This window comes from Narcine bancroftii, chromosome 6, assembly GCF_036971445.1.
Source record: "Narcine bancroftii isolate sNarBan1 chromosome 6, sNarBan1.hap1, whole genome shotgun sequence".
Classification (NCBI taxonomy): Eukaryota; Metazoa; Chordata; class Chondrichthyes; order Torpediniformes; family Narcinidae; genus Narcine; species Narcine bancroftii.
In genome coordinates, this window is record NC_091474.1 from 66,778,043 (window position 1) to 66,804,881 (window position 26,839).

The 26,839-nt window shown below is 41.2% G+C and overlaps 1 protein-coding gene across 11 annotated transcripts in view; it reads right to left on the minus strand.

The window, feature by feature from the left end:
* mcph1 (microcephalin 1) overlaps positions 1–26,839 on the minus strand; it is a 334,689-nt gene that overhangs the window by 61,291 nt on the left and 246,559 nt on the right. Inside the window, exons 14-15 of one of the 11 annotated variants that reach the window (XM_069885230.1) lie at positions 14,825–15,057; positions 4,873–6,918 (exon numbers count right to left, since the gene is read on the minus strand). The exons of 8 other annotated variants lie outside the window; for them this stretch is intronic. In XM_069885230.1, coding sequence (XP_069741331.1) covers positions 14,932–15,057 — 126 coding nt within the window. In that variant the 3' untranslated portion in view covers positions 4,873–6,918; positions 14,825–14,931. Of the gene's footprint in view, positions 1–4,872; positions 6,919–14,824; positions 15,058–26,839 lie in introns of those variants that run through there. 2 more of the 11 variants (XM_069885229.1, XM_069885234.1) reach the window with 2 other exon arrangements.

Sequence of the window (26,839 nt, forward strand, 5' to 3'; positions counted from 1 at the left end):
CTGCCAGAAAGCCCATGTGACTCTCTCACTTGCAAAACCCCCACCTTCTTCAGCAAACAACAGGAGTTCTTCTCCTTAATCAAGATGTTGTCTTAGATAAACAAAACCCAGGTGCAACCTTTCTGCGCACTTTGTCAAAACCCTTGAAAAGAGCTTGCAACAGCTAGAGTGTCTCCAGTCCATTTATTTTATGACATCAGTTCAATTAGCACCTACTTGTGAAATGCACATCACATTCTCCAGATATCCTGCAATGTTATTGAATATGAATTCTTCAGTTTTTCAAGTAAGATCTGTTTTAAAATGTGTGCATGTATGTAACCCACTCATCTTACCAAAATCCCAAATAATTATAATCCATTACAACACCCAGTCCCCGTGTAAGGATTTGATTCTTTTTTTCTCAATTCCTCCAACTCCATTGTATCTGCTCCTAAGATGAGGTCTTCCAGTCTAGATTATCTGAGATGTCCTCTTATAAAAACATGGCTACCCCTCTACCAACATTAGCTCAGCCCTTGCTCGCATCTTCTCTATTTTCTGCACAACTGCCCTGGCCCCCTCTGCCCTGAGAAGCAACAAACAGAGGATTCCCCTTGTCCTCATCTACCACTCTACCAGCATCTGCATCTAACACATTATCCTCTGTCACTTCTGTCACCTACAGTATAACATGATCCCATCACCAGACACACCTTCCCCTCTCCTCCCCTTTCTGCCTTCCAAAGGGGTCGCTCCCTCTGTGACTCCCTCATCCACTCATCCCTTCCCACTAATCGCTCCTTATACACGATTACCGTATTTGCTTCCTTTCAGTCTGTTCTAGACATCCACCACTCTTTGTGTAAAAAAACATTACTAACATCTCATCTAAACTTACGTCCTACTCCACCCCCTTAGATTCAGATCCTCTTGAAGGTGACATTTTTATCAGGGAGAAAGATTCTGACTGTCTACCCTATCAAAGCTTTTCATGATTTTATAAACTTCTATCAGGTTACCCTTCAACTTCTGACCCTCAAGAAAAAACAACCAAACTTTGTCCAACATCTCCTTATAGCTCTATCCTCTAATCTGGACAACTCCCTGATAAATCTCTTCTGTCCTGTTTCCACACCTTTTCTGCAATGGAGCGATCAGAATTGTACACAGTGTTCTCAGTGCAGCCTAAGCAAAGTTTTACACTGCTGCAACATGACTTCCTTACTTTTTCACTCAATGTCCTGCCCAATGAAGCCACACAATGAAGGCCCAATAAAGCCTTCTTTACCTTCTGTGGCCACCTTAAAGGATCTCCCAGATCCATCTGCTCATCAACAATTTTGGAGAGCCCTGCCGACATGTCATACCTTGATAACGGGCTCAAGCCCACAACACTGGTCATGCTATAAAAAGAACACCGTTTGACCTGCTTCAACCACAATGTCTGCAGAATTTTGTGCTTTTTACTCCTGCATACATTTCCCTTATATTCGACCTCCCAAAACACCACATATCATTCTTGTCCAGATTAAACTCCACCTGCCATCTCCCTGCTCATATCTGTAAGTGGTCTTTGATAGCCTCCTACACGGCGCTCAACTCCACAACTCTTTGTATCACCTGCAAACTTACTAACCCACCAGCAACTTCATCCAAGTTACTTATGCATCTCACATATATAATGCATCATTTCACACTTGTCCAAGTTAAATTCCATCATCCAATTCTGGGCCTATTTTCCTAGTTGATTTGGATTCTGCATCACTGTCCATAATCTCACTAATTCTGCTGCCATCTGCATTGTAGGCATTTGACATTGACAGGCATTCAAAATGTTTACAATGAATATTTTTGAAGAACATCTCACATCATCAACAAGCAAACAAGTCGCCTTCTTCTCATTCTGTTATTTTAGGGGGTGAAGGTCCGCGGTAGGTCCTCTCTGTTGTGTTCCATGTGCGGTTCCCAAATTTGTTCAAATACTGTGATGTTATTTCTTAAATTATATGTTATTTTTTCCAATGGAATACATTTATTCATTTCTATGTACCATTGCTGTATTCTCAGGCTATCTTCTGATTTCCAGGTTGACATAATACATTTCTTTGCTTCAGCTAAGGCTATCATAATAAATCTTTTTTGTGCTCCATCCAAATCGAGGCCAAGTTCTTTACTTCTTGTATTACTTAGAAGAAAAATCTCTGGATTTTTTGGTATGTTGCTTTTTGTGATTTTATTTAATATCTGATTTAGATCTTCCCAAAACTTTTCCAATTTCTCACATGCCCAAATTGCATGTACTGTTGTTCTCGTTTCCTTCTTACAGTGAAAACATCTGTCTGATACTGTTGGGTCCCATTTATTTAACTTTTGGGGCGTGGTGTATAGCCTGTGTAACCCGTGTGTAAAGGTGAATGACACAATTTTCTTGTTTATTTTCATTGTGTGATGACATTGTTTAATGGGTTTAATGTATTGTATATGTTGAACGTTGAGTGGGTGGGAAGGAGGGAGGGAAGGGAGGGGGGAAAAAGGGGAGAAAGTGACACTGTGTATATTCAAGAGGGAAATGTTTATATGTATTTTGGTCAATATGGTTCATAGTGTGAAAAATAAAAAATGTAAAAAAAAAACAAGCAAGCAATTGAAATCAGTGTCATTAAATTCCTCGAAACATTATGCCTCACTCTGTAGCTCTTCCTTCCCAGTGAAAGGATGAGCGCAGCTGGGAGTCAATGCAGTCAACATGTTGGGAATGTGTGTGACCCTCCCTCCCCATGGAATTGATATGAGCCCAAGAGACCAGGAGATGACAGCATTCATCTGTACTGTAACATAGTTCAAACCAATCTTCTTCTTTCTTTGGCTTGGCTTCGCGGACGAAGATTTATGGAGGGGGTAAAAAGTCCACGTCAGCTGCAGGCTCGTTTGTGGCTGACAAGTCCGATGCGGGACAGGCAGACACGATTGCAGCGGTTGCAGGGGAAAATTGGTTGGTTGGGGTTGGGTGTTGGGTTCAAACCAATAAGATTTGAAGATTTGCAGACTTGGGGAGAATGGTTTCAGCTGATTCAGACTTCATTGTCATTTGTATCTCTGAATATTCATTGGAGTACATCTTAGGTTTTAGACCTTCAACGCGGAGACTTGAAAAAGGAAATGACAGATTGAGCAACCCGGCTGTCATTTCAGAAGGGTGAAACATGAAAGACTGCAGATCCTGTTATTGTAGTCAAAACAGATAAATGCTGGAGGCACTCAGCCAGTCTTGCAATGTCCACAGGAGGTAAAGATATATGACTAATGTTTCAGGCCTGAGCTCTTCCTCAAGGTTCCTTTCCCGTAACAACACCACATCTTGAGCAATGGCTCAGGCCAGAAATATCAGTCATATATCTTTACCTCCTGTAGATGCTGTGAGAACGGTTGAGTATCTCCAGCAGTTCTGCGTCATTTCAGTGGAGCCAAGAGAAGTGGGGGGGGGGGGGGGGGGGAGGGGGGGGGAGTGGAGAATAGAAAATGCTGGGAACACTTAGCAGGTGTGGCCACATACTTAGGAAGAGAAACTGAGTCCACTGTTCAGATTGTGGACCCTATGTCCTGAAAATTCCAATGTTTTAATCCTCCATCCCAGGAATTCTTTTACCCTTACCCTCTTTCCCTCAACAAATTATTTGATCACTGTAAATCTCTTCCTTAGATCTCACTGCTTCATATTCAATAAAGGTCAAACATGTACAAATTACCCATTAACTCCATTGCATTAATTCACACTCTGCCCTTAAATTTACCTGGGCTGTTTCAGACAGTTCTCCCTTCTTCCTCAAACTATCTGGTCTCCATGTCAGATTTCAGATTTATTGTCACAGTACCTACTTCACATCACATAACACCCTGAGACTCCTGCAGCAGAATTACCACTAATTGATAGTGCAAAAGGTCAATTGTACACAGTGTAAACATGTAAACAAATAAAAGAACTGTAAGCAGGTAATGAATATAAACAAATTGACTGCAATACAGAGAGAAAAAAGAAAATCAATAAAGTGCACAATTAAGACCCTTGAATGAGTCTCTGATTGAGTTTTGGTTGAGGAGTCTGATGTTGGAGGGGTAGCAGCTGTTCCTGAACCTGGTGGTGTGAGTCTTGTGGCACCCATACCTCTTTCCTGATGGCAGCAGCGGGAACAGAGTGTGTGCTGGGTGGCGAGGGTCTTTGATGATTGGTGCTGCTTTGATGACAGTGTTCCTTGTAAATATACTCAATAGTAGGGAGAATTTTGCCTGTGATGTTCTGGGCTGTGTCCACTACCTTTAGAGGGCTTTACGCTTAGGGGTATTGATGTCCCCATACCAGACCGTGATGCAGCTGGTCAGCATACTTTCCACCACACCTCTGTAGAAATTTGCCAGGGTTTCAGGTGTCATACCAAACCTCTGCAAACTCTTGAGGAAGTAGAGGCGCTGACGTGCTTTCTTCACAATGCCATTAGTGTGTTGGGTCCAGGAAAGATCCTCCAATATAGTGGCTCCCAAGAACCTAAATTTGCTCACCATCTCTATCTCTGATCTCTCAATGATCACTGGATTGTACACCTCTGACCTTCCCTTTCTGAAGTCAACAATCAGCTCCTTAGTTTTGATACTGAGTGCAATGCTGTTGTTGATGCACTATTAAGCCAAGTTTTCAATCTCCATCCTGTAGGCTGACTCATCCCCTTATTTTATACAACCCACTACCGTGGTATCGTCAGCAAATTTGGAGATGGTGTTATTGTTGTTGTACCGAGCTACATAATCGTAGGTGTAAAGTGAGTAAAGCAAGGGGGCTAAGAACACAGCCCTGTGGTGCTCCGGTAATGTGGAGGAGAAGTTCTAATCAATCTTCACTGATTGAGAAGTCATCTTTATTTATCGTTCATACCAAGTTCACACGTTAAAGACTAGATATTGTTTCTCCAGGACTACGGAGAATATTTACATAAATATGTTAGGAGAAAAGTTAAACACATTAAAATGTAAAGACTTATACAGTAACAGTCCACAGTACCCGATCCCCAAATGTTCTGGGAATTCAGGAGCTTGATGGCTTAGGCGAAAAAGCTGTTGCCAATCTGGACATAAGGGCCTGAATGCTACGGTACCTCTGACCAGATGGCAGAAGGGAGAACAGTTTACATGAGGGATGTGTGGAGTCCTTCACAATGTTTATTGCCTTTTGCCTTCATCGAGTGTTGTAGATGTCCATCATAGTAGGGAGAGAGACCCCAATGATCTTTTCCATTTACTTCACTATGTTCTGCAGGGTCTTGCGGTCCGAGGAGGTACAGCTTCCAAACCAGGCGGTGATGCAGATGCATCCTCTGTAGAATGTAGTGAGGATGGAGGGTGGGAGATGACCTTACCTCAGCTTTCGCAGGAATTAGAGGAGCTGCTGGGATTTCTTGGCTACAGAGCTTGTGTTAAGGGACCAGGTGAGATTCTTCTCCATGTGCACTCCAAGAAACTTAATGCTTTTAACGACCTCAACAATGGAGCCGTCAATGGTCAGGGGAGCGTGGTACCCCCGGGCCTTCTTGAAGTTGACCACCATATCTTTTTTTTAATGTTCAGATACAGGTTGTTGGCTCTGTACCTCATCTCTGTTCGTTGACTCACCATTCTTACTGATCAGTTCCACCACAGTTGTGTTGTCAGTAAACTTAATGATGTGGTTCAAGCTGTGTTTGGTTGCACAGTCGTGGGTCAGCAGAGTGAACAGCAGAGGACTAAGCCCACAGCCCTGGGGCCTCCCAAGCTCAGTGTGATGGTCTTGGAGATGCTGTTAATGATCCAGACTGCCTGTGGTCCAGAGTTGAGGAAATCCATGATCCAATAACACAGTGGGGTGTTAACTCCCAGGCCTTGGAGTTTGCTGATCAATTTTGAGCAAATTGGATTAAATGCCGAACTGTAGTCGATAAAGAACATTCTGCTGTATGCACCTTTGCTGTCCAGGTGTTTCAGGGCTTGTATAGAGCCAGTGATATGATATCTGCCACAGACCTGTTGCTACGATAGGCGAACTGGAATGGATCCATGTCACCGCTCAGATGGGAGCTGATCAGCTTCATCACCAGCCTTTCAAAACACTTCATCACTGTTGGTGTAAGTGCTACTGTTTGATAGCCATTAAGGCAGGTTACTGCACTCTTCTTGGGCACCATATGATTGATGCCTATTTGAAACAGGTGGGTACCATGCCCTTCTGGAATGAAATTTTGAAGATATCCATGAATATCTTGGTAAATTTGTCAGCACAGATCTTCAATATTCAGCCAGGTACTCTATCTGGGCCTGATGCTTTCCTTGATTCACTCACCTGAAGGCAGCAGGAACATCATCCTCAATACAGACAGAATGGGATCATTAGGGGACACAGGGGTGCAGAGGGATGGTTCTTCATTATTAGCGTTGTAAAATTGGGTGTAGAAGGCATTGAGTTCCTCTGGGAGAGAAGCTTTGCTGTAACCGGATTTGGTTTTGTAACATTAGGCGCTGACCACAGCTGTCTGGTGTCCGTTGTTGCTTCCATTTTCATTCGGAATTCCCGCTTCGCCTGAGAAATGGTTTTCTGCAGGTCATACCTGTTCCTGCTGTAGTGATCTGGAACTCTGGACTTAAATGCTTGCCATCTGACTCTCAGCAGGTTCCAGATTTCATTGTTCATTGAGGCCTCTGGTTTGGGAAAACCCTAAACGATTTGGTGGGGTCACCCTCATTCTCAGCTGTTTTGATAACATTTGTGACAGTTTCTGTGTACTCGTTCAAATTCCCAGCAAAGTCCTTGAACACCACCCAATCCACTGACTCAAGGAAGTCCTTTAACCATTCTTCAGCCTCCTGTGACCACTTTCAAGCTGTCCTGACCTCCAGGGCTCTCTTTGTAGGCTCTATCTGTATGGAGGCAGAAGGAGACAGCCAAGTGATCAGGCTTGCCAAAGTGCAGTTTTGATAAAGAATGGTAGGCCTTCCTTATCTTGGTGAAGCAGTGCTCAAGTGTGCTGGGACTTCTGATACAGCAGGTTAGGCAGGGCTTTAAATTCCCTAAGATTTGTAGTGTGTTGGGCTGGGCTGTCTCTTGTTTACTAACCACATCATGCAGCTCCATGAGTCCCTGCTCGTAATTGGCATCGGGAGAGATGTAAACTCCAGTGAAAATCACAGATAAGAACTCTCTATCTCCATGTCAGGGTACAAACTACCCATGGACATTTATTACAAACCTACTTGCTCTCAAACCCATCCCACCTCTTGTAAGAACTCCAGCCCAATTCCTTCACGTCCACAGCATCTATTCCCATGATCTTCCACTTCAGGATATCCAAAATATCCTCTTTCTGTAATAAACGTGGATTTCCCTTGACCATCACTGATAAACCTGAACCCATATCTCCTCCATTTCTGCCCTTTCTCCCTCCTTCACCAGGGCAGAACAAACCCTCTGGTCCTCACTTTCCACCCCACCAGACTCTGCATTCGACATTATCCTCTGACCCTTCTGTCAACTCCAGCTTGATCCCACCACCAGGCTCACCTTCCTTCTCCACCTTCATCCAGTTTATACTGGGGTATGTCTTTCTGAGACACATTAATTTGATTCTCTCCTCACCCACCCTTATACCACCTTAAGCATTCTACTGTACCTCTGTGCAAATCTGTTCCTCCATCAACTCCTTCACCTCCATCCAGGGCCACAAACAGACCTTCCAAGTGAGGCAAAGATTTACATGCACACCATCCAACCTGATTCACTGTATTTGGTGAGACCAAAGGCAGATTTGATGACCACTTCACCAAATAATTGAAGTCTGTGTGTGGGTTTGAGGTTGAGCTTACTATAGCCGTCATATTCTTTCTGGACAGCCTCAATCCTCACTGCAGGAACATTGATTTTTACTAACATTTAGGAACCCCTACCCCCACATAGTTCCTGTTTCCAACTCTTTTTTTAAACCTACTGCAGTACTTTGTTTTTAATTCTCTCCCATCCTCTGTCCTAGATCCCATCACCTCTTGGCCCCACCTGCAGGTTCTTTCCCCCTTTAGATGCGTAATATCACCCCCTTTCCTCTTCAGTCTCAACAAAGGGTCCCGACCCGAATCATTGATTGACCATTTCTACCAAATGATGTGTCTGAGCTGCTGAGTCCCTCCTGCAATTCTTTGCTTAAGGTTCCAGCATCTGCAGCTTTTCTTTCTACCCCATTAACCTACTCTTATTTAATGATCCTTTGCTGTTCCTTCTCCAACACCAGTCATTCCTTCCTGATTTGCAACAATGAACTTCCTCAGAAGGGATGTAAGCATTGCAATTTCCAAAATATTTAACCTGAATAAGGGTATTGTGATCACATGGTGAATTTATGGAAGCAATTGTCAACAAGTTCACCATCCAATCGTGGACTCTCTCTCTCTCTCCTGAATGGAAATCTCACATTATCAGTACTTAAAAAAAATACAAACAGGAAGGCACTCATGCGGCTATAACTAAATGCAACAGTCTTGATGTCATTTTACTGTCTTAACATTCCTTGCATTCCAATATAGTACAATTCCTTCTGGACAAAAGCTCAACTTCTCAGAACCATTTAACATTTCTGTGTCTTCTGTGAGCTCTGGGTGCAGCTACAATCTTCTGTGTATGTTTTAATTTGAACATTACAAAAGGAAAAAGAGACAAATGTATATATCTGGCAGAAAGAATGAGGAAAGACAATGAAGTCTGAAAGGCATTGCTCCAAAGAGCAGAGAAGAAAATAGGACAGAGAGCAAATGTCTTTGGAAGTCACAGGATGTGGCAATTTGATGATTAATGAAGCCAATGGAATCATATACCTCATAAGTGAGGAATGGTGGGTAAAAGTGGGGAGGTTACCTTCAGTCACTGGAACATGCCTGGTTAATCACATCAGGAATGATTTAATTCATTAGTCAGGAGCACAAGGAAGTGAGTGTCAACTGAGAAGGCAAACAAAGAGAAGCTGGAGGGACTCAATAAAGCAGACAGCATACATGGACAAAATGACAATGTTTGGGGTCAGGACCCTTTTTTGAAGCTCAGAAGATTATCATCACCTCTCCAACTATCTGCTCAGACAGCCTTTTCCTCAGACAGGGTGGCAGAGTTGGCAAAGTGGTTAGCGCAACACCTTTACAGCGCCAGCAATCGGGATGGTGGTTCAAATCCCACTCTGTCTGTAAGAAGTTTGCACATTCTCCCTTTGTCGGTGTGGATTTCCCCTGGGGACTCTGGTTTCCTCCCACTGTTCGAAACACACCGGGGATGTAGATTAATTGGGTGGTTCGGACCAAAATGGCCTGTTACCGTGCTATATGTCTAAATTTTAAAAACATTGGACAGCACAGGCTTTAATGGCCTTCTACAGTGTTAAAAAAATTCATAAAGACACAGTGGAAGTCATCCTCAAACCGGTCTACTGCTTAAGTAGAAGCAGATTACAGCCAATCCTGCTGACCACATAACAGAAAGGTACAAAGGTGGTGGACAGATGGATTGGAATGTAAATCTCAACTGGCAGGTGAAATTTGAGCTACAAGGTTAGAGTGGAGAAATTAAGGTTGTTCTTCTCCAAGGAAAGCAAAATTGTGAGAAGATTTGAAGGATGTGCACAGATCATGCTGGGGTTTTCACTTGCAAACAAAAGATAGTTCAGGGACTAGGGGACAAATCACCCATATTGGCAAAAGATACAGAGCATGAAAAAGGGTTGTATTTAAAATGCTGAAGTGGTTTTAATCTGGTACCTGTTGGACTGGAAGCACAATTAATGAAGGCATTTAGTGGGGAACTTGGTGGTCACTGGATGTAAATAATACAGAGCTATTTACAAAGATCTGAGCATTGACATGAAATAGACTGCCACTATGGAATCGAACAAGCTTCTCTTGTTTTGTGTCGACACCAGGATTCAATTAATTGAATAACATCTTTAAAATTCACAGAAATTATGTCAAAATGTGGCTGCAGCCCAGAAGGAGTTAAACCCCTTATGATGACAAGGAGTGCCCACAAACAGAGAGTGGGCAAACAGATTTATTTTCAGAAAAAGAAACAATCTCTGGGAACACAAATCAGGTTTAACTGCTCAGAGGTTTATGACTGTATTTGGCACCCTACTTGTTGAATCAGGTTCTTCCAGTTTTAGAAGCAATTATTTGTGTGTTTATGAGTTGAGAAGTTAAGGAAAAAGAACAAAATTACAGTGTGACCTGACTGCAAACCTTCCACGCTACAATGATCTCCACTTGGAGTGAAAATAAACATCTTAAAATCCAGTCACTTTAAATTAAGCTGCAAGCTCAGTCTGAACTTTTCAGTTGTAGAGTTACACATAACAGCGGGACAGCAGAAATCTTTGTGAATAAGTTGAACCCCGAGAAAAACAAGGTTTTATTTTACTTTAATGATACAGCACGGTTGATTGTTCTTCTGGCCCATAAAACCCGTGCAACCTAATTACATCCCTGTACATTTTGGAGGGTGGGAGGAAACAGGAGCACCTGGAGGAAACCCACACAGGTCACAGGGAGAACGTACAAACTCCTTAAAGACAGCATTGGATTCAATCGTGAGTCGTCAGCGCTGTAAATCGTTACGCTAACCATTACTCAATGGTCCCAACAGTGTACTCTGAATTGGAACCATCTCACGTTCATCTCACTGAAATAATTGTAGTGAATTAGCCTCAAGAGTTCTTATCAATTATACATGGCATTTTGTCAAGAAATATAGTGACACAGATTGTTTTAAATTTTGTTTTTAATATCCTCAAAAGATCCACTGAAAATTTGGAGTCAGTGTAGTTATTAATCAAATACTTGTTAAATGTTCAGCTTTAACATAAACAATCTACATTTAAGGCTTTTGTCATTGTCCAAACTTACAGAATTTTGTCAAAGTTTCAAGAATGTGCCTTAACACGTTTTTTTTTAATAAACAATGTGTTTTCTGGAAAAGGCTGAGAGATGTTGGAAAGTTGTCATTGTACACTATTTATTGAGTAAAGTAATAAATCATTCATGGCAGCATTGTTTATCTCTCTAATGCAAAAAACATGCTTGCATTTTTGAGGACATTGCTCCTTGGTCTCCACTATTAGCAAAGTTGTTTCCTGTGGGTCCTCCTCCTTTCTTAACTGCTAGATCAACTGTTGACCTCCACTTAGCTCGGGCAGTACTAAGTTTCAGTCCAGTCCAAGTTGGCCACCAGAACCTATGTTAGATAAATGGAAGACAACTGGAGCAGATCAAACACTAAACAGGTCATGAAATCTTCTTTTGTCACAGAAAAGAGCACCTCTCTCTCTTTGAGGTGTTTACCTCTGGTTCCAGCTACTTTTAATTTTGTATAATCTCGTATAATAATGATGAAAAGCGCGAATTTGCATTCATCCACCATCCACTTTTTTAGTCATCTCCTTCACACCTATGGCCACGTTTCTGCTTTATAAAGAGTTAAAGAAACAACAATTTTTAAATCCTATCAATGACTGACAAATCACATTTAATTTCATACAGTAAATCCCAAGAAAAGAAAGACAGATGATTCATGTTTTCACATTGATTTTGGAAAGGCCATCACTCACTCAAGGAGTATTGAGTGAATTTTTGGTCACCTAACTACAGGAAAGATATCAATAGATTGAAAGATTGCAGAGAAGGTTTACAAAGATGTTTCTGAGACTTGAGGAAAAGGTTGAATAGGATAGGACTTTATTGCCTGGAGCATCAGAGAATGAGGGGAATTTAAAAAAAAATACAAAATTATGAAGGGTAAAGATTGGAATAAATGTAAGTAAGGTTTTACTGAGGTTAGGTATGAAATAAGCTGCCTGTTGAATGTGGGCTTGATCTTGACATTTAAGAATAATATGGACAGGTACATGATGGAAGGAGTATGGAGGTCTATGATCCAGATGTAGGCCAATGGAACTTGGCAGAATAACAGTTTGGCACAGACTGGATGGAGTGAAGTGCCTGTTTCTGAGCTGTGGGGTTTCATTGGTTCTAGGCTTTTATGCCCATTGTTAATTGTCTTTGAGCAGTTAGCAAACCACCATCTTTTAAAAGTACAGGTCCTCCACGATAAAATTATTCCATCAATGCTATTTCACAGAGTGAACCATTATTTTGAGCTAATAATCAAAGAACAGAATTCCAATTTGCGAAATTCTGTTCGTTCTGGGTGGAAGAACATGACTCTGGGTATTGCTGAAGTTGGTGGGATGCTGGTGACAGAGGAAGCAGATGTTTAAGCTGGTAGAAGAATTTTCAAGCAGGTGAAGTGCCCTTTTTTCCTTGATGTGGTCCAGTTAGTCCTGACCTTGCACCCTGTGAGTGGTGGCAAAGGCTTAAAGATATTGTAGTGGTTCAGCATACAAGGTTTAGAAAGGGAAGAGAATACTGGGCCCTTTAGGAGCACACAAAGGTGAAAGGATCCAATGAAATAAGGAAATATGCAGACATTGGATTCAAAAAGAATGAATGTGAGTAGATGCAGCTTATGGTATATTAACAAGACATCCACTACCTGTTTTGGTGGCCAGCTCATCCTCCCACATGAACTTCAGTTGTGCCAATGACGCCAGCCTCCACATATCAGGTGCTGCACATTAACAGAGTAACTGAGGCATGGGTGAATCAAAGTCAAAGAATCAGAGTTTTACAGCATTAAAAAACTGGCTATTTGGCCTAACTTGATCCTGTCAACCAAGATGTCTACCCAACTGGCCCCATGAGTCTCCATTTGACCAATATCTCTCTAAAAATGTCCAATTTATGTTCCTGTCTTTTAAATGTTGAATTGTCCCACCTCTCCCACTTCTTCTGGCAACTTGTTTCAGAAATCCACCACCCTCTTGTGTGAAGAAGAAGCACCTTTAACTCTTTTTTCACCTTCCTATCTACCTGTGTTGCCACTTTCAGAGAACTATGTACTTGTACCCGTTGCTCTCTCTATTCTATAATAGTCTCCAGGGATCTACCATTCACTGTGAAAGTCAGTAGCACACTGATAGTGAAAAGAAATAGGGCAGAGACACATTACTGATTGGCCCAGGTAGTGATGGGAGAGGGAGATTATGGGGAGGAGAATGAGTGGCATTTGGGGGTCTGGGGTCATGGGTTCATGTTTTATGGATTGGGTACTGTCTCATGGATTGCTGATTAACCTAAGGGAAGGTCAGACTCAAGACTTAAGAAATCACAATAGTGGGGAAGTGGGATATGAGTCTTGGATTCTCCACATCATGTGGGGGTAGGGGGTGGGGGACAGGAGTCAATTGAGAGACTGGGGTCAAGAACACATAGCTGCCAAAATACAGTGCCCTCAAAAATGTTTGGGACAAAGACATTTTTTTTGCTTTATTTGCCCCTGTGATCCACAGTTTTAAATTTGTAATCAAACAATTCACATGTAATTAAAGTGCACTTTCCAGATTTTATTCAAGGTAATTTGTATACATTTTAGTTTGATCATGTAGCAATTACAGCACTTTTTATACATAGTTCCCCCATTTCAGGGCACCATAATATTTGGGACATTTGGCTTCACAGGTGTTTGTGAGAACTCAAGTATGTTTAAGTGCTTCTTTAGTGCAGGTATAAAAGAGCTAGGCTTGCTTCTAAGCTTTTGATCACCTTTGGAGTCCATAGTTGCCATTTTTTATAGAGGACCAAAGTTATGTCAATGTAAGTCAAAGAAGCCATTATGAGACGGAAAAACAAGAATAAAACAGTAAGAGATTTCACCCAAAACCTTGGGATGACCAAAATCAACTGCTTGGAAGATCATTAAGAAGAAAGAATGCACTGGTGAGCTCAGTGATCACAAAGGGACTGGTCGGCCAAGGAGGACCTCCACTGCTGACAGAAGAATTCTCATCATAATGAAGAAAAATCCCCAAACGCATGTCTGACAGATCAGAAACACTCTTCAGGAGGCAGGTATGGATATGTCATTGACTAATGTCCACAGAAGACTTCATAAGCAGACATACAGAGGATCCACTGCAAGATGCAAACCACGTTAGCCACAGAAAGGATGGCCAGATGACAGTTTGCTAAGAAGTATTTGAAAGAGCCTGCAGAATTTTGGAAAAGGGTCTTGTGAATAGATGAGACCAAGATTAACCTGTCTCAGAGTGATGGCAAGAGCAAATTGTACTGCCCAAAATCTAAAGCATACCCCCTTCGCCATGGTTTTCTATCACCTTTTATCAAAATCCCTTTCTTCAATGGAAACAGCAACCCATGGATATAACAGTGACAAAATACCAAGACAAGCATAAACATTAACAAATTACAAAATGCTGACCTTCGTTTATTCACAAATTTAACCACTGCAAGTTAGGTGTCCAAATGCTAATATGTCACAGTTGCATCACCAAGGTGCAAAACTGGCATTGGATCACAGATTCTCTGCTAAATTTTAGTCTTCTGATTTTGATGCAAACAATTAGGATTAAACTCAGTCTGAATTGAAATGAACTCAATTTAAAATTGCAAGTAAAATGAAAGCAATTGAAAGGTCTTATTTAAGAAATTAAGCACAGCTAGGCAGCACTATAACAGTACCAGCGATCTCGGATCAAATCTGTCACTGTCTGTAAGGAGTTTTTAATGTTTTCCTTGTGACCTGCATGGGTTTTCATTGGGTGCTCCAGTTTCCTTCCCCCCTCCAAAAGCGTACAGGCTTGGCATGTATAATTGGGAGTCATGAGATTCAATGGCCAGAATCAGCTTCTATTGTGTTGTAAATAAATTTAAATTCATTAAAAACCTTTTTGACATGATTCTTCTTTGGCTTGGCTTCGCGGACGAAGATTTATGGAGGGGTATGTCCACGTCCGCTGCAGGCTCGTTGGTGACTGACAAGTCCGATGCGGGTTAAGCAGGCACGGTTGCAGTGGAAAATTGGTGGGTTGGGGTTGGGTGTTGGGTTTTTCCTCCTTTGTCTTTTGTCAGTGAGGTGGGCTCTGCGGTCTTCTTCAAAGGAGGTTGCTGCCCACCGAACTGTGAGATTACAAGGCTTATTAATAAACGTTTAAAATATCATCACATCGAAAACAAACCTATCCATTTCAATTTCACAAGCTGATTTGTTTTTTCACTAATATTTTCCTTCAGATGAATGATTCCAATCTTCTATTAAAATTTTTTTACTGAAAATATTGCGTGCACACTGAATAAGATTCAGATTACGACACAGATAGTTCAGCAATAGTTAATAATTTTCGAACTGAGCAAACTTTAAGGGAGCATAAGAAACAGGAGCAGGAGTTGACCATCTGGCCTGTCGAGCCTGCTCCGCCATTCAATGAGATCACAGCTGATTTGTTGATATGCCCATTTCCACCTACCTGTTTTTTTCTCATATCCTTTAATTCCTCTACTATCTAAAAATCTGTCCAACTTTGTCTTAAATATATTTATTGAGGTAGACTCCACTGCTTCAACGGGCAGAGAATTCCGTAGATTCACCACCATCTCAGAAAAGCAGTTACTCCTCATCTCCATGCTAAATCTACTACACTACTCTGAAAGTTGAGGCTATGTCCCCAAGTTATAGTCTCATCTACCAGTGGAAACAACTTATCCATCTCTATCTCCTCTATACATTTCATAATTTCATATGTTTCTGTAAGATCCCCTCTCATTCTTCTGAATGCCAGCAAGTAAAGTCTCAGACAATTCAATGTCTCCTCAGAGGCTAACCCCACTCATCTCTGGAATGAAGCCGGTGTACCTCCTCTGGATTGCCTACAAAGCCAGTATATCTTGCTTCAAGTAAGGAAACCAGAACTGCATGTAGTACTCCAGATGCGATCTCACTCGTAACTTGTACAGTTGCAACATAACCTCTCTGCTCCTAAATTCAATCCATCTAGCCAATATTCCATTTGCCACCTGCAAACCAACCTTTTGCGATTCATGCAAAACCACTCCCAAGTCCTTCTGCAAGGCAGCATGCTCCAATTGCTTGCCATTTAAATAATAATCTGATCTTTCATTTTTCCTTCCAAGTTGGATAACCTCACATTTATCAACATTGTGCTCCATCTGCCAGACCTTTGCCCACTCACTTAACTTATCTGCAGGTTCTCCGTTTCCTCTGCACAATTTGTTTTTCCACTCAAATTAGTGTAATCAGCAAACTTATATTCACACTCTGTCCCCTCTTCCAGATTGTTTACGTACATTGAAAACTGTTGTGGGTCAAGCACCGACCTAAGCGGCACACTGCTCAACATTGATTGCCAACTCAAAAATCACCCATGTATCCCAACACTCTGCTTTCCATTTGTTAGCCATCCTCTATTCATGCTGAAACATCACCCCCAAGTCTATGCATCAACTCTCCAACTCTGTTGTAGAGAGAGAGAGTGGAAAACTCTCCTTGGAGTTCACTTAACTAATGTCCTGTCATGGACACTCAACATTTCTTCACTTGTCAGGAAGGTGCAACAGTGACTGCCTTCCTGAGATGACTGAAGTGGGCAAGGCTACCAGCCACCATTATGTGAACCTTCTACAGGAGCTCTATCGAGAGCGTCATGGCCATTCATATCACAGTGTGGTATGGTTGCTGCAGAGAAGTGGATTGGAGGTCAATCCTCAGGACCATAAGAGTGCAGAGAGGATCACTGGAGTCTCCTTCCCCCCCCATCAACTGCTCTACCGGTATCATTGAATGAAGAGGGTGAACAAAATCATTGAGGAACCCTTCCACCCTGCACACAGGATCTTTCAGCTGCACCTGTCAGGGAAGAGATGCAGAAGGATCAGAGCCAGCATCACCAGGCTGAAAAACAGCTTCTTCCCACGGCAGTGAGAAGTCTTCAAAGAAACTGCTCACACTCACCATCTGAGACTCTCATTTGTATAAAACAAGATTTAGTTTTGTGCAGATAAAAACTTGTCCTGCATATGTCTTATTTGTCTGTAAGTGTGTTATGTCTGTCTGTATGTTTAGCACCAAAGACTGGAGAACGTTGGTTTGTCAGGTTGTACTTGTACAATCAGATGATAATAAACTTGACTTGACTTATCTTATGTAAAAGTTTTTTATATGCGGCACATAATCAAATGCCTTCTGGAAATCGAAGTCAACAACTTCCATTTGGTCCCCTCTATCTACTACGCTCATTATATCCTCAAAGAACTCCAATAAATTTGTCAAACAGGACCCGCCTTTGCTGAATCCCTGCTGTGCTTGCCTTGTGGATCCTATAGCCTTGCTATTTTTTCTTTAATGATAGCTTTGAGAATTTTCCAAACTACAGATGTTAAACTAACTGTTCTATAGTTAACTCCCTTTTTGAACAGTGGTGTGACATTTGCCACCTTCCAATTTGTTAGGACCTGCCCAGAATCCAGAAAGTTTTGATAAATTATCACTAAAGGCTCAACTATAATTTTTTTTTCAGGTCCATCAGGACCAGGGGACTTGTCTATCTTTAGGCTTGTGTTTGCTCAGAACTATCTCTTCAGTAATTGCTTTTGTATCTCAGTCCTCTCCTCCCATCACATCTGTCCACTGTCCATGGCATGGTAGATGTGTCCTCCACCATTAAGATTGATGCAAAATAGTCATTTCAAAGCCTCAGTCATTTCCTCATTACTCAATACCCAAGATTGGGGTTACCGGTTCATGAAACGGCACAGTTTATCAATGCATATGAAAACATCGATTGCACAGCAGATTATATTAGAATTTCAGGTTTGTAATAAATACATGAAAAATAATGTGTTTTGAACTGAGCCCAATAGGTAACATGGATGAAGTTCTAGTAACATTTGATGTACCATCCAACAAAAGTGTGAGTGTTAAAGGAGCTAAAACCGTTGTAGTTAAAGCCACTGGTTATGAAGAGACACACTATGCAGTAATTCTGGCCTGTTCTGCTGATGGCACAAAACTGCCTCTGTTTGTAATATTTAATATTAAAAGACTTACCCCAAAGAAAAAATACCACACAGTGTGTTTGTTCACGTTCATTCAAAAGGCTGGATGGACAAAGCTGGAATCAAATTATGGTTGTAGAAGATATGGTGAAGGCGTCCCGATGGACTCTTAAAAAATCCTGCACTTCTGGTCTGGAGTAATTTAAGAGCACACAGATTTGAAGATGTTAAAAAAAGGCACGTGAACTGAAAACCCAGATGGCTGTTATTCCCGGTGGTTCTACAAGCCAATTGCAGCTTTTAGATATGTGTATAAATAAGCCGGTTAAAAATAGCATGAGGGAACACTGGAACAAATGGATGGGAGAAAAGGACCATGCACTAACACGAGCAGGAAGAGTAAAACGTCCCCCCATTACACAGGTGTGTAAGTGGGTGAAGACTTCTTAGGAAACTGTAAGAGCTACAATTATTGTTAAGGCTTTTAAGAAGTGTGGAATTAGTAATGCCTTTGATGCATTATTTGAAGACAATGATATGAGCAGAGGTGATACTGATTTTTTGGGCTTTGACAGAGATGGTCCTGATGAATGTTCAGGCAGTGAAGACGATTAAAGTCTTTGTTACAGAACATTGCTGTTTTATTGCATTTTTGTCCATGATAATTACTTGTTTTAATGTTCTAAATGTTTTCTCTTGTCAATTACTACAGTATTATTATAAAACGAGTTTTACTGATGTCCAAGTTGCATATTCTGTCCAAGTAAACACACTAAAATTAATTTTTCCTAAAATTTCTCGCTTAAAATGGGGGAGGGGGGTCTTATATGCTGTCAAGTATGGTACATTTAGGTATCAACATCAAATTGCTAAAGCTGTGCACAATGTTAAAGAGATTATTGCCACATTTCCAGAAACTATTTAGCAGAACCAAGAAAATCTTGGAAATATTGCACTTTTCCTTTAATTCAACTGTAAGGAGAAATTATGTTTTGGCACATAGGCTGTAATGCTTATGAAAAATCAAGAATATCGTCTTACATGCTCAGAAAATTGACGGAAGAGAGAAACGTCAGCACTTAGGAGAGTTAGCAAACAATTTACAGAGAAAAAAAAATTCCCTTTAAACACAGAAAACCAGGAAATTTGGGTGATAAAGAGAAATTAAATAAGGCATTAAATTAAAAAAAAGAAAGCTTTAAGTTGTTAGATATGAGGTGGGCTTAAGGGCAGTTCAGAACCTGGCATAGGAAGACCAAGAAATTATAGAAAGACAAGACAAAATAAACAGAGGAAACTCGCATGAAACATAAAGACGGATGGCAAGAGCTTTTACAGATCTGCAAAAAGGTCAGTTCCTGCAAGGACAAACGTTGGATCCTCAACAATAAAGACATATGTGGTGTACATACAGCAAATATGTTTTTTTTTTCAATTTATTCATTCATCATTGTAGATGTGGTTTTAAAATTTTTGAATAAAATATAAAAAAAAACTATCAAGACAATTTATAATGGAAAATCAAGAAATGCAGAGAAATAAAACAGTCACATGGTGTCAGTCTTCCAGGCGATGAAGGATGCTAGTCAATCACGTTCAAGCCTGCTGTACTGGCGATGATAGCCTGGTATGGACTGAGAAGTGGCCATTGGATAGGAAGGAGTGCAAACAAATGGATCATTCTCAGCTTGGCAGACGATGATGAATGGAGTATCACAGAGATCCCAGGGTGACAAGACTATTTCCAATTGATGGCTCAAAGTTCAGATTTATTGTCAGAGTACATACATGACATGACATACAACTAAGATTCTTCTTCTTGTATTCAAGAAGATAGAATACATGTAAACAAATAAAGAAATGTAAACAAAATGACTGTGCAATACAGAGAGATTTTTAAAAAATCAATAAAGTGCAAAAGGGTGCTTAAATGAGTCCCTGATTGAGTTTGTTGTCGAGGAGTCTGATGGTGGAGGTGTAGCAGCTGTTCCTGAACCTGGTGGTGCGAGTCTTATGGCACCGACACCTCTTTCCTGATGGCAGCAGCGAGAACAGAGCACGTGGTGGGTGGTGAGGGTCCTTGATGATTGCTCCTGCCCTCCGACGGCAGCATTACCTATGGATGTTCTTGATGGCAGGATTTTCCCTGTGATGTCCACTCCCTTTTGGAGGGCTTTATACTGTGGGATATTGGTGTCCACATTTCGGACTGTGATGGAGCTGGTCAAGAACACTTTCCACCATACCTCTGTAGAAATTTTCCAGTTTCTGTTATCATACCAAATCTACAAAATCCTGAGGAATTAGAGGCACTGAGGTGCTTTTTCCACAATGCCATTAATGTGTTGGGCCTAGGAAAGATACTCTAAGATAGTGACTCCCAAGAACTTAAAATTGCTCACCCTCTCCATCAAATGTAATTTTTGCAAGTTTTCTGATTGTACCAAACTTGATGAGGTTGTGAGAAGAGAGGAAGATGTCAAAGGGCTTCAAGAAGATGTTGACAGCCTGAATCAGTGAACACATTAAGTTAACCATTTTGGTGCATGACCAGTTATTTTATCAAGAATGATAGTTTGGGAAATGTTCAAAGGATTGAAGTACCTTTGTGTCCAAATCATTGAAAGTCAAAATGCAGGTGAAGGAAACCGTCATTGTCCTCGACTTTACAGAACAGAGATGTCCAACTGCAATTATATGGGGTTTTTGCAAGGGGGCTTCTGAACAACTGTCATCTTTTTACCTGAGAAATCAAGATACCTGCCTCTGGGGGAGTGTAGTGAAGATTGACTACTTTGGTGCAGAGGTGGCAGGTTTAGCGCTCGAGGAGAGACAGGGGAGACTTGGCTTGCATTCGGTTGAATTCAGAATAGGGAGGGGAGATCTCATTGAAGTTGACAAAATTCTTTCCACGTCAACAGACTGGATTCATGAGGATGCGTCCATTGACTAAAGAGCCAGGGCACTGTCTCAGGCAAAGGGGTACATGGCAAGGTACATTTTCTGGTAAGGGTGTCTTTACTTGGAGAAATTAAATTAAAAAAAAAGGAATTAAGAAATTTAAAACAGTTCAAATTATTTTTCTCCATTTTAAACAAAAACTAAATGAAAAACTTTTAGAAGGCATAGTAAATGTAAAGTAAAGCTACAAAAGCATTGTGAAACTTTTACAAAACATTGCAAACTTCATCTGCAATGAGAACTTATCATTGCAGAAAAAAATGAACCAAGGCTTCCTTCGACCATAAAACACTACAGCACAGAAATAGGCCATTTGCCTGATCTGGTCCATGCCAAATTATTATTCTGCCTTGTCCCATTAATCTGCAGCTGGACTATCTTGGTATCTCTGAAGACCAGAAGTATTACAATTAATCAAGTGAGATAGGCAATCATTTTTATCTTTTAATCCATGTGTTTCAATTCTCTTAAAGTAACACAAAGTAATGACAGATATTTGCATAATTTGCATAATTATCATCAGTAGCCTCAACAGGGCCCTGGGTTTAAGTAACAGTGAGACGCTTTGAAAATGGGTGCTACATTAATGTGAACCTTCACTTTGACATTGGATATTACCCAACACACCATTGATGAAGTTAATACTTTGGCTGAAAGTGAACAAATTTTTCTCGGTCTCTCATCCCTCTGAGAGTTTGACTGAATGAGCCTGCAATATACAGAAATGAATCTAATAGGGGTACATTCAGACTGAATCAATGAGTTAAGGTTTCCACAAGCCCTGCATTGAAGACATTGTGATTTTGTTTGAAGTCACAACCTGCTACGCAACGTTCATGGAATAGAAATGTGGCCTATTTCTTCCTTACTACTCCTTGAGTTTCCAAAATATGCATCTTGTGAGAAAGGAGAAACTCACTTGACTGTAGAAATTGTGACAGATTATAGATATGTTTTTGAGAGATAAATTGGGGCAGGTTTTTTTTTAGTGTAGGTCACAAACAAATACTTTAAAACAGATCTTATTTAAAATACTGGAGCTGCTCGTGTTGGACAGGCCAGCTCCAAGAGCCTTTGCAAAAGCTTTGGAGAGTGCCCAAGAGACTTCACTAATGGATTGTTGTTTACAAAAGGGTAACACGTCTCCAGAATGGAGGACCATCGCCTTCCCAAGATCGTGTTATATGGCGAGCTCTCCACTGGCCATCGAGACAGAGGTGCACCAAAGAAGAGCTACAAGGACTGACTAAAGAAATCTCTTGGTGCCTGCCACATTGACCACTGCCAGTGGGCTGGTATCGCCTCAAACCGTGCATCTTGGCGCCTCACAGTTCGGTGGGCAGCAACCTCCTTTGAAGAAGACCGCAGAGCCCACCTCACTGACAAAAGATAAAGGAGGAAAAACCCAACACCCAACCCCAACCAACCAATTTTCCCTTGCAACCGCTGCAACCGTGTCTGCCTGTCCTGCATCGGACTTGTCAGCCCCAAACGAGCCTGCAGCTGACGTGGACATTACCCCTCCATAAATCTTCATCCGCAAAGCCAAGCCAAAGAAAAACAGATGAAAGAACTCGCCGGAGCCACGGGCTGTCTGGAGTGGAAGTTGCTGTTCTAAGAGGGTCATGTGGTTTTGCAAGCAGAGAGAAAAAAAGGTTTTTATCTGAGAGAGAGAGAGAGAGAGGAAAGAGGGGGCGGGGTGGAATTTAGTTCTGCAGTTTGACAGCAGCAACAGCTGGGACTGGAACAGGACAAGCTGGAAAGCTTGTGGAAAAACCCCATTTGGAAGGCAGGTTCTGAGTGCTTAGTTCAGCCTGGTCAAAGGGCTTGTAGTTCATGCAAGAGGAGAGGACTGGGTGCCTAATGTTTGACTTGAAAGAAGAGAGACAAAAAGCAACTCTGTGGTGACCTGAAAGAAAGAGGTGACCTGGAGAACCCTGATGGGACAAGTTTCTTCTGCAAGACACTGAAGTGGCTGGTTACAAGGAATCAGTTGTGGGTGTCCAGCGCACAACAAATCTCTCTCTGAAAGCTGACAAGAACCTTCCTGAGTGGTATCCATTTACCTTTCAAGCAAAGTCTGGTGAACTTCATAAATGTTAAATTCTATGCACAGTATAAGAATTGCCTGCAACCAGTGAACTTGGAGGAATGAGAAGTGAGAGTGGACTGTGAATCAAAGATCTTTTCTGAATTTACACACACATTACATACACATGCGCTTAGAATTATAAGGGGGTTAAGTTAGGTTAGTTAATAGTAATAAGCTAAAGTGTGATTCTGTTTTCATGTTTAAAGATAATTAAAAGCAACTTTTGTTCAAGTAACCATTTGTCTTGGTGAATATCTTTTGCTGCTGGGTTTTGGGGTCCTCTGGGCTCGTAACAATCTCTCTGCAAAAAGATTGCTGCTGCCTCCCTCACCAGTTTGTCACAATTAATGTTCTCCATGTCAACAACAATAGTACATATTTCTACTGCAAATCACCAAACCACATTGCAAACATAAGCAGGAGCAACCACACGATCCCGATAGGACATGCCCAGTGGTTTGGTGGTAGGCTCTTCCCTGATTCAATTGACATCAATCCAATTATAACACTGCCGCCTGACTCTGAAGTTGCTGAATTGACATCAGGAAACAATCACTGCTGGTTGACAACACATCTTGAAATTTGGATTGAATCCTGCAACACTGTCTACAGTTAAACAGCAAAGTTTGCAGTTGTTGGGGTTGAGTGCAATACACAAACCAGCTGGAGAAACTCAGCAGATCACGCAGCATCCATAGGAAGTAAAGGGAAACGAAGTTTCAGACCTGGGCTCTCCATCAGGTACAAGCAAAAACAGGCACCTAAATAAAACTTTTGGGTGCAAGTGTGGGGGGGGGGGGGGGGGGAGGCAAGAGGGGGAGAAGAGGAGAGGAAGAAGGGGCAAGGGGAGAACCATAGGGTAAGAAATAAGAGACAATACCTGGATACATTTGGGAGGGGAGAAGAAAGCTGAGGTAATGGAGGAGGGGTAGATCTCTGATAGGGGAGGGGTAGATCTCTGATAGGGGAGGAATGGCAAGGGGATGTCGGGCTGGAAGAAAGGAGACAGAATACGTAAATGTACTGGAGAAACTCTGCAGGTCACAGCATCCATGGGAAGTAAAGGGTAACCAACATTTCAGGCAGGGATAAACAGGCTGTCCACAGGTATGTTTGCTGTAAAAAAGACAATGGTTTGGCAATTGCTTAATCCCATGCAATGAATAGTATCTATCTGTCACAACTCAAGGCATTCCTTTAAAGTGTACTTGCTCCCACAATGTGTTAGGTGGCCAAAATGAAAGATTAGTGAAAGAGAACACATAAGCAAATTTACTCTCCCCTGGATAGCATTTTGGTTTGTGAGTCTTCCTGTCCTGTCTAATATGCCTCGTAGCCACTGGAGGAAGATGTAGATCAAGATGCAGGGTTCTAAACTACTGCACTTGCAGCCACAACGTTGTTCCTGCCATTAAACTCCTGGATATAAAGAACCTCTGAGTTGTGGAGAGTAATTTTCATAATTTGCACATAAAAATGGTCAGAAGTTTTAATTGGTGGGAATTATTGAGAATATTTTCAATTTGGAATGTGGGGTAAATACATTAAAAACAAGGGATTTCCCATTTAAGATGGATGAGACTTGAAATTTGTCACGATTCTTCCTTGAAAGGTGGCTGAAGCAGAAGTTTTGAATTTTTTAAGGTGAGGGTTTACAGATTCTTGAGAAGCGAAGGCATGAAAGGTTAAGAGTGGAATGTGGTAAAATCAAATCTACCCTGACCCTATTGATCGGCTGAAGAGACTCTGGAGGCTAAATGGCTTACTCTCATTTGTATATTTGCATGTTACATACAGTTCACAAATTGTAAAATTGGTACAATGAGATTAGCATGCTGTTAGACATCATGTTCATCATCAGTACCAGGCTCTGCTAAGTAGGCATTACAGAGGCCTGAGTACATGTTAGTTCCTGGCTACTCTGTGGTGAGTAATTTTAAAAAAAATGAAATTAGGAAATAAGATGATTTTTAAATTTGAGAATTTAAATACATTTACAAAGTTTTTAATTATTTTCTAGACCAAAGGAAAGTGAAATACTTGGTTTCATAGTGTTGGACTAGAATAATTCAGGAACAAAAATTTAAGCAAGATTGAAGCAAATCTTCTCACTGATAAGATGCTTGGTGTGGATCAGCTGTAATTATATTATGCGCATCAAACTTATTCATTTAGATTTTGAGGGAACGTTACTGATAAAATAATTCATATTCATTAACATTTCATGAAATATTCCAAAGATCTACAGGGTTAATAGGTCAATTGGCATGTGGATCAATTTGGACAGCGCAGGCTCGTGGACAGAAGGGTCTGTTATCGTGATGTATCCCTTGATTTAAAAAATTGCATCATTGCTCCTAACTAAAATTTTCTTGTGTCCAAACATTTCATAAAAGGAAAAAACAAAGAAAATCAAGCACAAGATGTAAGAGGTAAATGTGCACTCGGTCAAACAATTTCCTATAGCGCTCTTTCACTTGTGGATCTTGTCAGAGTTAGGAATAGGGTGGGTGGGGTTGGGAAATGTTCTTAATGCAACTGAAGTTGTTAGAGGTAATGCCACTATTTAAAAAGGATATAGATATATGCAGGCAACTTCACAAACATAGTTGAGAAAATGCTTTAGGTGATCATCAATGAAGAAACAGCAAAATATCTGGATAGAAATTGTTACATCAGGCAGATGCAGCTTGATTTCAGAAAGAGCAAGTCATGCTTAATTAACTTACTGGAGCTCTGTGAGGATAATAATGAGCGAGTGGATTGAGTGGAACAGGTGAATGTGGAATATAGATTTTCAGAAGCGATTTGATAAAATTCCGCACATAAGACTTTTGTATAAAATAAGGATGCATGGAGTTGAGGGTAATGTGCTTGGTTGGTTAACCAGTAGAAGGCAGAAAGTTGGGATATATTGGTGTTTCTCTGGTTGGCAATGCACAGAAATTATTTGGAGGAGGGAACCAAGTGCAGCGTAGCTATGTTTGATGATGACATTCAATTGAGTGGAAAAGCAAATTGTGTACAGGACCCAGAAAGACAATAGATAGATTAAGCAAGTAGACAAGGATCTGGCAAATAATGTTGGTAAATGTGAGGCCATCCAGTTAGCAAACAGAAATAGATTGGACTATTATTAGTGAAAAATTGCAGCATGCTATTGTGCAGAGGGACTTGGGAATGCTTGTACACGAATCTCAAAAGATTGGTTTGCAGGTGCAGCAGGTAATCAGGATGGCAAATGGAATTTTGTTCTGCTGGAGGGACTGAGTTTAAAAGCAGGGATGTTTTGTTGCAACTCTACATGGTACTGATGAGGCTGCACCTGGAGTACCGCTTGCAGTTTTCCTCTCCTTAGTTAAGGATATATTGCCTTAGGAGATGGTGTAGAGGAGGTTCAACAGGTTGATTCTGTAAAAGAAGGAATTATCTTCTGAGGAGCTATGGACTACAGTCATTGGAGTTTAGAAGAATGGGATGGGGAGAATTAAAATTATGAAAGGACTAGACCGAAGGAGGAAGGTTGTTTACATTGGCAGGTGAGATTATAACTAGAGGACAAGGCTCAAGATTTAGTGGAACTGATTGAAGACAGATGAGGAGCTAATGCTTCTACCAGAGAGTAGTTAATCTGTGGAATTTTCTGCCAAGAAAGCAGTGAAGGCTTCCTCATTGAATGTATTTAAACACATGTAGAGAGATTAGTGAAGAGTAGATGAATATAGGGTTTTGGGGAGAAAGCAGGTAGGTGGAGCTGAATCTTCAGCCAGATCAGCCATGGTCTCATGGAATGTGGAGCAGGGTCAAAGGGCCAGACTCCTGCTCCTGTTTCATACA